Below are 12,136 nucleotides of genomic sequence, written 5' to 3' on the forward strand. Positions count from 1 at the left end.
TCCAAACCAAGAATACCTGGAAGTGGGGATTAGCCACACATCTGGAGATCTGCTTGAACAAGGGCTCCTCGATCTTCTTGAACTGCGTGGGCTCAATGACGTCCAGGATCTCCTCGATCTCCCCCAAGTACATCACCTAGGGCCAACAACGCACTGTGAGAGGGGGCACTTGCAGACAAAAGCAGGCTACAGTGTGTGTGTGTGTGTGTGTGTGTGTGTGTGTGTGTGTGTGTGTGTGTGTGTGTGTGTGTGTGTGTGTGTGTGTGTGTGTGTGTGTGTGTGTGTGTGTGTGTGTGTGTGTGTGTGTGTGTGTGTGTGTGTGTGAACACGCACAGTGTTTCCCACACATTGAGACTATGGCGCCCCGCCATAGTCTAATTTCGGCCGCCATAGTCTCTGCGTGCACATGAAGTTTCTTTTTATTTTTTATTTTTTTTTGCTCAGACGAAGTTCGTGTCGCTCTCATTGGGATTGCATGAGAGCATGAAGTTCGGCTGTCTGCCTGAAAAATAGAGAGAGCGCGACATTCGGAATTCTGCATTAACATATGAGCACTACCTTAACAGCATAAGACCAGCATCCATGTATCGTGAACCTATGGACTTCAGTGGGGGTTTCATTCCCCCCCCCCCCCCACATCAACAATCGCTCCCCCCCCCCCCCCCACATCAACAATCGCTCCCCCCCCCATAGTCTCCAAAATTTCTGTGGGAAACGCTGACGCATGTGTGTGAACACGCATGTGTGTGAGTGCGTGTCTGCGTGAGCGTGTGTGTGCGTGAGCGTGTTGAGTTAACAGTAGCTAAATTACCTCTTTCTGGCTGCAGGTTTTAGGCCAAAACTTCAATAGCCCACGTATGACCTGGGGGAGTAGATTACATTCAGAGCATTCAGGAAAAGGCATTGCATTTGGACAGGTTAGAGGTCACCAACAGGCGGACCAAGGTCCGGACCCAGAAGCCTTCCCATACGGCCCCGGCCCTGAAGCGGGTTATGAAATAAAACCTGACGCTTCTATTTTAACCGGCACAGCTTCTGTAGTCTTTACGTTAGGGGTATAGCGGGTGAGGAAAGGCACGGACCAGTCGCACGCGATTCAAGCCATCCCACCTGACACTACTCAGCCAATTAAGTTTGTGCATTCGAGGCAGTAAACATCGCAACTCAGTGAAGACAGATAAGCGAGTTAGAGGCAAGTTATACATTAAAAGGCGGCAGAAAGGAAAAGAAAGATAGCAATACAGGTAGAGAAAACAAAGGGAGAGATACAGACGAGTGAGACGGAGAAGGGGACAGATACAGACGGGTGACACAGAGACAAGGATAATAATATAAGCGTCAGTGTGAAACGCCATTATGAGGCAAAACAAAAGTTTTGAACAAACACACCCACTCAAATCTGAAGTGAGATCCCAGATAGAAAGTAGTCTCGGAGCCCAATATGACCAATGCACCAGGATACTGAGCCCCACATTCACTGTCCAACAACGTGCTCATAAGTGTTCTCTCAAGAGTGGCTTGTATTTTGGGTTAACACAAAAAGCCATTTACTGCTGGAGGTGTTGTAATGAATGCATGAGTGCAGTACTTTATTTTAAAATGCATAATTTTCTCACTTTATAATTTTATATCTGCAGTCATACATATTCTGTATCATTGCATATATTGATTACATGTAGATGTTGATACAAATATTAAATATAGATAATAATAAATAGATATCACACTAAACAGTTAGACATTATGATCTTCCGGACCTTTGCTTCAAGAAATGTAACTGTACCCCTTTCTATTTTAGTTGCATACCCCTGGTTTAGAATATGTAATGATAATGATAAATCATAGTACCGGCTCAGTCAGGGTAGGGTCCTTCTCCAGGAACTGGACCACACAGTAGGCCAACTGTGAAAATAAAACAATGGGAAAAAAGGCAGTTCGAATACATGATCTCCATTTGCGTGTTGATGTGAACAAGTAGAAGTCTGGGACCAGACATGTTCTTTTTCATCCACCAGGTGGCACTACAATACAAGGAATCAGCCAAACAGGGCCACACTCGCAGCCAGCTGTGCTATATTGTTTTCCCCAAACTGATTAAGTCAGGCTGCAGGTGAACACTTAAGAAATGATTTCTGTACAGGCTTGAAGAAACGTTATAATCGTAGAGGTCAAAACAGTTCATCTGTAACATACTTTAGACAGTATAAAGTAGTTGAATAGGACCTCTCAGTCCTTCCTACCTGTGCATGGAACAAGGCCAGTCCCTTGGCGGTGTGCATTGGAATGAGCACCTTCATCAGGAACTGTTTGTGCTCCGCCTTCAGAGGCAGGGCAAAGCCGTTGATGATGCTGCAGAGGGGGGGCACAGAGGGGGACAGCAGTCACACGGCTGTCTGACAGGAGCCCGCACTGGGACCGCAATGGGACCCAGCGGGGAGGGGGGAGAGGCCTCTTTTAGGCCCAATCCCATTTCTACCCCTTACCCCTTCCCCCTCCCCCTTGTTTTGAAGGGGTAATGGGAAGGGGTAAGGGGTACAAATGGGATTGTACCTTAGGATATGAGAACCAGACAGAGACAGCCGAGGGTAAACTGTGCATAGATTCAATGACTGGGCTCGGAACCAATTAGGAACGATAAAGAATACGGAAACAGAATCATATTTACTGTTCCAGAACACAACGGTATTTGTCTTAAAACGACTTACAACGTTATTGCTTCATTCCAACGAAAGTTTCTAAAAGAGCAGGCTGGGGAAATGACCACCACTGTTTAAAACTATGATGAACATAGACTGCAACCTGATTAGAGTCCGGTAACTTTGTATCAACGAATAAATAGCCATAAGGTTACTATTTTATGTCTCCAGGCACTTAAGAGTTCTATGCTAAAGTGCAAGCTTACAGTAAAACCGCGTGAGCTGCCACGATCACTTTTTATGATAATGTGACTCATAATGCTAGTGGGCTGGCATGCATCTGATCGGCTATAGAATTATGTCAAATCAGAGCGGTTGGTCTACGGTGTTGCAAAGGCCAGTTAAGTTCATTGGGATCCACTCTGCTTGGTATTTATGAGAAAATATATGCCATGAAGAATAACGTTTCAGTGGCCGTCACGCTTTCTTTCCATACCAGGTCTGGTCTGTGTTTGGTTTTGTTAAAAGGCTGTTGAGTCAAAACAGGATTTATTTCCACTGCCCGTTCTGATCATCCCCAGGAAAAGATGGTTGGGGGATGACTACCAGCCACTCTGTAGAGCTGAGGACCATCACACACAATGCACAGTGCCGGATAGAAAATAAACCAATAGGCCACATCAGTTGAGGTTTGTTTGTGGCACTTTTTAAGGCCTAGGTCTATTCGGTGCCAGTGGGTTGGCGTGCACCTGATAAGCTCATACAAACCCAAACAAAAACACTCATCGAACAGAGCATGGAATTAATTAGTTTTAACAATAATGTTAAAAATAATTGATTATTTTCAATTGCGCTGAGCGTTCTAGGAAGGAAGGGTGGGGGTGGGGGGGGGGGTACAAACCACGGCAAATTTGTGATACTTTTTCAGAACCGTTGTTGTTTAAGAGCGATTTAGTGAGCCACGCTGTATATGAAAAGCACCGCGGCGATATGCTGAGAAGCTTAACCCTTGGCCACCAAAATAAGCCGCACCTCCACACATCCACACCACCGTGGCGTTTTACTGTTGGTTTCCGGGAAGCCTAGCCCTTTCTCGGTCAACTCCTGCCCAGGCACAGATCCACACACCCAAGAACAGCCACTGGCTCTTAAAGTTCAGTCATTATAAAGGTAAATACAACATGGTTACAATAGCTACAATGTCAACGGTAAATATTGACAAATGACAACAAATCAAGCAAACAAAGCAATATTTTGCATAGTGCTAATCTAATAATACGTGCCCAGATGTGGGTCACATTGTGATTGACCTAAAGGCACATGACCACCTGTACTCACCTTCCAAGGATCTCCAGGAGCTCAGCCACTCCGTTGAAGTGGTCAGTCTCATAGATGAACCTACAAAAAACACCATCAACCACCATCAATACATTGAACCTGCATCAATGCCAGTAATCTGCAATCCCTTCCACTACTGTAACCCAGTCTTGCAATGGTGGGATTCTTGAAACATACAAAAAAAAATACGAAAAAAGACACCGACGCAATAAGATAATGGCTGCATATTGCTCACAGCAGGGTGTAAAACACTAAAAGATAAAATGGCCCCTGGCTTTCATGTGCATCCTGTTCATGGGCCATCTTGAAAAGGGAACCTGAAACACAGCTACTCTCTGAAACAGCCCCCCCGCCTCCCAGTAAACAGATCAATAAAAAGATACTGAAAGGGATCCGATAGGGTACCCGTTATCGACAGCGGGTACCAGCGCCTGCTTGGAGCCTGACAACTGGGCCGCTATATTTAACCAGCCGGCAGCAACAGATGGTCGGAGTGAGCACATCCGTTGTCTTTCATGCCTGTTGGAAAAGACGTCAAGTGCCCCCCCCTCCTCCCAACACCTTACCACTGTCTCACGGCAACAGCATAGCTGGTGCTTGGTTATATAAGGGGGCTGGGACAGGGGGAGGTTCTGCCTTCCTGACAGTTTTAAGTAATAGGGGTGTGTGACGGGCGCGGTGATCTTGGGGCTGGTGCAGCACAGGATGGATGAGCCGCAGTGTCGTTTCCCCTTTCTCCCGGGCACAAACCCTCTCATGGTCGCCGGGTCAAACCCTCGCTGCTGTGTCCACATTAGACCGGATTACGTGTAGGTGCCATTCATGAAATGAAAACATCAATACGATGACGAACCACTGAGTTAACACTCAGGACTACCGGCCTATCCCTTAAAACGACTGTGTTTACATTCTATTTGGATCGGCTCCACTGAAATATAAATACCGAACCAAATGAGACTTCCTGTTAAAGTAAAGGTTAATTAAATAAACAAAAAATAAATAAGTTGTAGTGCAGTGAGTGTCAAACAATGTGTTTTTGCTAGTCTCATTTGAAAAGCGATTCACCTCGTGTTTGACCAATGAGAACGCACTCGTAGCAACTCCAACCCCGCCCCCAATGACAAACCCAAAACCCCTCCCTTGGGTTTCCCCTCACCCCCCATTTTGATGTCGAGTGCTGGGTCTCACCGCAGGAAGATGTTGTTGATCTGCTTCCTGATGAAGGCCCGCAGGCCCAGGAACTTCCCGTATATCCGATGCAGGATGGTCTTGAGGAAGTCCCTTTCCCGCGGGTCCTCGCTGTCAAACAGCTCCAGCAGCTGCAACAGACACACGGCCGTCAGCCTCTCCCCGACTCAGACCTGCTGGGACTCGCAGCGCTCTGAGCCGGGTGAGCCACGCTCGCCCGGGGAGCCCCGGGGGATTTAGGGACATGAGGGCGGGGGGGGGGGGGGGGAACTGTTTGTGTTTCAATTCACCAAACAACGTGCATCTGTTTGGAATTAAATTAGGCATGATTTATTCATAGAGATGACCACCACCTACCATTTTGGTTCAGTTGATACTGCCTATTGTGAATACCTTGGGCAGGAGCAAAGTGTTTATTCCACGGTGAGTCATTCGTATGGGATTCAACCTTGTGTCTCATGTTGAGGCGAGTCATGGTGAGGATTCACCCTTGTATCTTATAAATATAACACCCATTGACACATGAGTAATTCTAATCTCGGTACACACGGGATGTAATCTTTTAATTATCAGCACTGCATCCATACCCCACGCTTTTGTGGAACACTGTTCAACATCAATTCACTCGTTCAAATGTTTAAGAATAAATATCACTTTGTCGTCATCTGAAATGACCAGGGAAAACCAAAAAAGACACACACACACACACACACACACACTTTTCTATAGTGTGCAATGCCACTTCATAGTCTTAAGCCTCTTCTCCCAGAAAGTCTAAACTGCAATCCAACTTTGCCACTTGATTCTGACAGGCCAGGCTAAACAGAGGGAAAGGAGGGTTGGATGTAAACATACATTCTTATTACATTAACGTATTGTTTATCCCAGCATTCCCTGCATACATATTCTGGTCATGCAAGGCTGCAAAGACAACCCGCGAGTCTACAACACGAGCCACAGCAATCCTGGGACGTTCTCAACGGACCACTCTGCGGACAGCGAGGCCACAGCGTCTGGGAGCCCCCGGTCAGGGACACGCATGGAGCGTCTTGTTTCCATCCAGCCGACCGGAAAGGCACCAGGCAGAGCGTAAACACGACCACTCTCATGCCGGGCCCCGGAGAGCCACTGGGTTCAAATGCATTGCATAGAAGCACGGTAATATCAGTGTGTGCGGCCACTGATGCACACACGCTGTAGACGGGGGGGGGGGGGGGGAATCAGAATCAGACCCCCTTAATGTCCATTTCTCAGACCGTCTGAGAAAGAACCATAGGAGCGCTGCAAGGCGATAAGAAGAGCGCATCGGTGAGGTACGGCTCCGTTTGAACACCCCTTTACACTATTGATTCCCAGGAACAGAGTTCTATTTTTAAGAGCAGCGACTCCCACTTCTACAGGGAAGAAGAGATCCACCTTAGACTAAAGCTCAACCCGCGCCTCGCTGTGGAGTGCAACGTACAACGATAAGGTATCCAGTAAATCATACACAGCGAGTGGGTAAATGTACAACAATCCTGTGCCGTGCTGGGTTACGGTAAACACACCTAGCCACCGGGCCCCCCTCCCCATCTGTGGTTATGGGCTAATGGGGGTGGCCCCCGAAAACTCCCTTAAGTGAATGCTGGCAAAGAGTGCAAGAAGGTACATTTAAGAGACCGTGCTACTGCTCTAAAGAGGTTGAAGTGGATTGCATGAAAGGGCCAGTATCGAGCCAACCTTTCAGTTTATCACCAGATATCACTAGGCAACTACTCAGACAGGTCAAAGATAAGAAAACAGCATTTAAGCCATGGCTTGTTAAGGAGTTAATTTGATGACTGAGCTGGAACCGTTTATAATCTCATTGAGGTGGATTTGTGGCATTTCCATGTCACACAAACATAAAACAAAGGTTCTACATCAGCGTCGTAAGAAGATCTGTCTTGAGTTGACTGCCTCTGCATGAGAAAATTGAGACCCTGGCTAATTTCAGACTAATCAGGTCACCTTTTCCGTGATTGGTTAATGGAATCCAGCTTGCCTTTCAATCACAGGAAGGTGACTGCAACAATTCTCAATGGCAGACTGCAGCAATTTAGCTTTGGCATTAGAGATGTCAATAATGGCTTCAGCAAACCCAGAGTAATTGCAAAAACAAAGTAAAGAGGCAAACACTGTAGTTTGTCTATACTGGTAGCTAGATCTCAATCATATCTGTGTGTTCGTATGCACACACGTCATGATGTATATATTGTATCGTATAGAATGCAGTGGTTACTGCTAACTGCTTATGATAGTATAAGCATTTTTAAGACAACACCAAACACCATCAAAGCTGTCTCACTGCGTCTTAGTGGCTCGATCAAGATTAGATTATTGTAATTCACTGTTCTCTGATCTTCCTAACTTGACCACGAGAGACCTCCAGCTTCTACAGAAGGCTGCAGCTAGATTTCTGACTAGAAAGAAAATATTTGAGCATAATACTCCTATTCTGCCTCTCTACACTGGCTCCCAATAACTGCCAGATCGGATTTTAAAAGGTGCTACTGCTTACCTATAATGCCTGGCACGGATTAGCACCCTCCTACCTGAAGGACCTTATCATTCTTTATATTCCTTCTCGGCCCTCTGGGCTTTCGGGAGCTGGCCTTCTTTCACTACCAAAGGTTAAAGAGGAATCAGCAGGAAACAAAGTGTTGGCCTATCTATGGAATAGTCTGCCACCTGTAATCAGGGAAGCTGACTCTGCCGATATATTCAGAGCAAAGCTGAAAACCTCCCTCTTCACTTTGGTACCTAGGGGTGCCAAACCAGCTGCTGTTGCAGATGCCCGGACTGATGCTGAAAGCGTGGATGAGTGTCAGCAGCTGTGTCTGACTATGTGAATGTTTCTGATTGTATCAATTCAATTCAATTTTATTTGTATAGCCCTTAATCACCATTACAGTCTCAAAGGGCTTAACAGGCCAAATATTTGTGACACCCCCCTTTACCCATGCCCCCACACGGGCAAGAAAAAACTCCCTTGAATCAGCAAGGAAGAAATCTTGAGAAGAAACGCAGTGTAGGGGATCCCTTCTTCCAGGGATGGTCAGGAGTGTGTGTTTGCGTAGTGGCTAAATTAGAAGTTGTCCACATCTTTTTTGTGCACCGTCCCCCTTCTATATCGTCATTCTGTCTCTTTCAGCGTGTTTCAGTGACTATGACTGAATGCCTGGACTCCCCTTACAGTTGACAGGCCAGCACCCCATCACCATAGACATAATTTATTTATGCAACTATAATTAACTAAATGATTTAAAATGTTGTGCCTGTACGTACAGTATGTCATTTATGGCACTCCTAACCCTCCCTGGAAGGAGGGATCCCCCACTGTGTGTTCCTTCAAGATGTCTTCCTTGCTAATTAAGGGAGTTTTTTCTTGCCCTCTGGGGGACTAGGGCTAGGGGGGTGTCATAAATATATGGCCTGTTAAGCCCTTTGAGACTGTTACTGTGATTAAGGGCTATACAAATACATTGAATTCAATATAATTTCTCCATATTAGGGATGGGCATTTGAAGAAATTTTCTTCATCGAGCATCGCTAGAGTTATCGATCAATTATCGATTAATCATTAACTTTTTTCTATGTTTTTTTTCTAATGTTTTTATCAATGAAATCTTTATTCCAACAATAATGTATGGGCCAAAATTAATACAATACAGTTAACTTGAAGACCTACAACTGTTTAACAGTTTTAAAATAATAAATACAGGCATTATAGGTTATAGGCCTATGCGGCGCTCGTAAAGTCCGAACAATGCGCCTACAGGCGCTCTTAAAGGTTTGGAAACGATTCAACAAGACTAAATCTGTAGCCTATTCCAATTACAATAAGTAGCGAACTTATCGGACAACAATAATCAAACAAAGGCAGTAGGCTAAAAGTGGGCATTAAACTGTATAACTGTTATGAAAAAAAAGGGGGGGGAAAGGCCGACATATAATGCCTGCAGCCGGCGCGCGGAAAAGGCTCGCAACAAAAAGATGAGCCACCCATTTACAAACAATTGCATGAACTAGTCTATCTAAAAGCAATACCTTATTGAACATATATAAGGCTGGACTTGTTGCTAAAATATCACAGTTTTGGCAAAATGTAACGACTCCAAGAGGCACCAAGCGGAGCGAGAGTCAACACATTAAGAAAGAAAAGAGCGACTCACATACGGTGGTGACTGTCGTCCATAGCATACAGTAACTCCAGCCTACATATTTTTGTTTAGGAATATAAGCATGTTAACATGCTCGGGGGTCAGACGCGAACGCAGCCTTGTAACTGTCAGTCCAGCAGCAGAAAACACCCGCTCTGACGGGACCGAAGTTGCGGGGATGCAGAGGTATTGTCGCGCTAACTTTGACAGCCTGGGGAACCTTCTTCCATTCACTTTCCACCAGTCGGCAGGGTTATATTCAATTAAATGCTTCAAGACTCACAGTATGCAACACAACGTCCTTTTAATCGATAACAATATAAATTGATCGACGCATTTCTTAACGATCAATTATCGAGCATCGATTAATTATGCCCATCCCTACTCCATATGGAGTTAAGTAGTGACGGAAAATAATAAAATAAGGATGGCAGTGTAGAATTAAAATTAAAATGTAGAATCGCTTGTTGGATTTGAAGGTGGGAAAAACAAATCGCACAAATGCCTGATTGAAAGACATTCACAAATGGGTTTTTTTATGCGTTTTCTCACATTTTCTATTTCTAGATTTGCATTCTCACAGCTCTATTAAAACAGTAGCCCAACACATAGTAATACACTGATGCACAAATACACTAGTAGAGGCTTCTCAGGCAGAACCACAGAGGGCCTGAATCACACCCAAAACATCAAACCCCCAGCCTGCACCTGCACTTTGATCTGGCAAAATGCATACGCATGAGCTCCTGTATATTTAAGAAAGAGGCAAATGCTTAATCATTTATTTTTTCGGTTTGCTTTGAAACGCTAATCTTCCCCACCATCCCTCCAGCATCTTAATCCTCTCATTTTTTTCCCCCTGCTGGCTTCAAAACCAGAACCCCTTCTCCCTTTCACAGAGTGTAAACAGCAGAGAGCTATTTAAGGCTTCCCCCGACGACACACGCGCATCATGGAAAAGCCTGCCGAGGCAGGCACCTTGGATGTGGCCCAGACAGCATTCCAAGCCCTGATGTCCTCCCCGTCCTCCACCCTCCGATGCTCCAGTGGCTAGCTCCTGACGGAGAGAGGAGGAGCAGCAAAGCTCTCCTGCAGCCCCCGGCCACTGGGAGAACACTGAGGCCGGGTGCCATGACTACTGAGGGACTGATGCTATTGGTTGCCATGTCCTAGCCTAAACAGCTGACATCCATCTTCTTCTCTCTCCTGTATACACATTCATCTTATAGCCTCCCCCCTTGCCATGGGATTTTGGGTATTGTCCGTCTTTTGTTATAATTTGATTGACTAGCATATATTATTTTACAAATAAAAATTACATTTTGAACCACCTTTTGGATTGATTTGAAAATTTCAAATAACAATATTTGAATTGAAGTTCTTATTGTCACTCCTACATTCAAATAACGTTTCGCTTTCTGGCGTCCTTCCAAGACACTGGGGTATCGACAGAAGGTGGTTGTGTGAAATAATAAAGTGAATATAATCGTAGGACTTACCTGAAGTACAAATTTCTGGTCAATGTACCGCTTGGCGATGCTTGGCTGAAAGTCCGGGTTCTCCAGGAAACGCAGAAGAAATTCATAAACCAGCTGAGAAGATTAGAAAAAAAGAGGGGGAGGGGGTGAGACATATGCAGTGTAAGAGTGAGAGGACACAGACACAGATCATCGATCCCAGAGGAAACGAGGGGTGGCGCATGAGTCGTACTTGTATGTGCGGCCATGAAGCCTCCAGGGTCGGCTCATCCTCCTCAGGATCGAAGTCCGGGTTGTCACTGGGTGGAAGGGTCCGGAATATATTCGTACAGATCTGTGAGGAGGGAGATTAGGAAATGTGTTGCAGGTTAAACGCATTGCAACCAAATACAACGGGGAAAAGAGGACGAGAAACACCATGATACCACATTTATTAATAGGATGATTCTGAAGATGTTAACTTATAATCTTGGTTCCAAGTAACACAAGCATCTGACTAGAACAAGCTTGTCAGACCGCATGCGTTTCAGAACCACGGCAGTGGAGAACCCACCAAACAGACTCGAAAAATGCAAACAGAAAATAAATGGGAAGAGGGTGAGAAAATAATGTGCAATGTTGAGAAAAAAAAAAAAAGAACATTACACATTCATCCTCAACCTACGCAGCTATTTATACATGCAAATCCTAGGGAGGAAGATTTGAATTGCGTTCAAAAAATTATCACTACCAAAAAAACAACGTATATATATATATATATATATATATATATATATATATATATATATATATATATATATATATATATATATATATATGAATCTTTTGTTCAAGTTTATTTAATTTACTAATATAGGGAAAGAGTGTAAATTCATGTTCAGGGCTACAGAGGGAGATGCTGGCGGGTCAATGCCGCAGCCAGTTTTTAGCTGGAGGGATTTGGAACAGTAACATGCATCGCAGATAGCAGCGTAGGCGTGAGGCGGGCATTATGGAGGCGCTCTGTCGGCATGTTTGTACACGAGAAAGAAAACATCTTCTATTGACAGTTGTGAAATAATAAAGGACATGAGTCAGATTGGAAAGGGTAGTGGCAGGTTCACGCATTGTTACAACAATAGCCTGGCTCCCAATGTTCTGGAAAGTTTATGGAGGATGTATGTAATGGAAATACGTTAAATAGTATATAGGAAAGATAGCAATAGGGAATGAACGATCACAAATCAATAATGATACTGAAAGGATCACAGTGGATATGAAGTCATCAAATACATGCAACAAGTCAATGTTGTGTAACTGGCATCCAACATAGCCT

At 44.8% G+C, this 12,136-nt stretch overlaps 1 protein-coding gene across 1 annotated transcript in view; it reads right to left on the minus strand.

Annotated features, from left to right (window-relative positions):
* The window catches only part of ppp2r5a (protein phosphatase 2, regulatory subunit B', alpha isoform), a 38,260-nt gene that overhangs the window by 5,413 nt on the left and 20,711 nt on the right, over positions 1-12,136 (minus strand). Inside the window, exons 3-10 of the mRNA XM_060042481.1 lie at positions 11,054-11,155; positions 10,843-10,935; positions 5,163-5,293; positions 3,975-4,034; positions 2,241-2,349; positions 1,849-1,902; positions 812-862; positions 17-136 (exon numbers count right to left, since the gene is read on the minus strand). Coding sequence (XP_059898464.1) covers positions 17-136; positions 812-862; positions 1,849-1,902; positions 2,241-2,349; positions 3,975-4,034; positions 5,163-5,293; positions 10,843-10,935; positions 11,054-11,155 — 720 coding nt within the window. The remainder of the gene's footprint in view (positions 1-16; positions 137-811; positions 863-1,848; positions 1,903-2,240; positions 2,350-3,974; positions 4,035-5,162; positions 5,294-10,842; positions 10,936-11,053; positions 11,156-12,136) is intronic.

Source organism: Gadus macrocephalus, chromosome 21, assembly GCF_031168955.1.
Source record: "Gadus macrocephalus chromosome 21, ASM3116895v1".
In the NCBI taxonomy this organism is placed as follows: domain Eukaryota; kingdom Metazoa; phylum Chordata; class Actinopteri; order Gadiformes; family Gadidae; genus Gadus; species Gadus macrocephalus.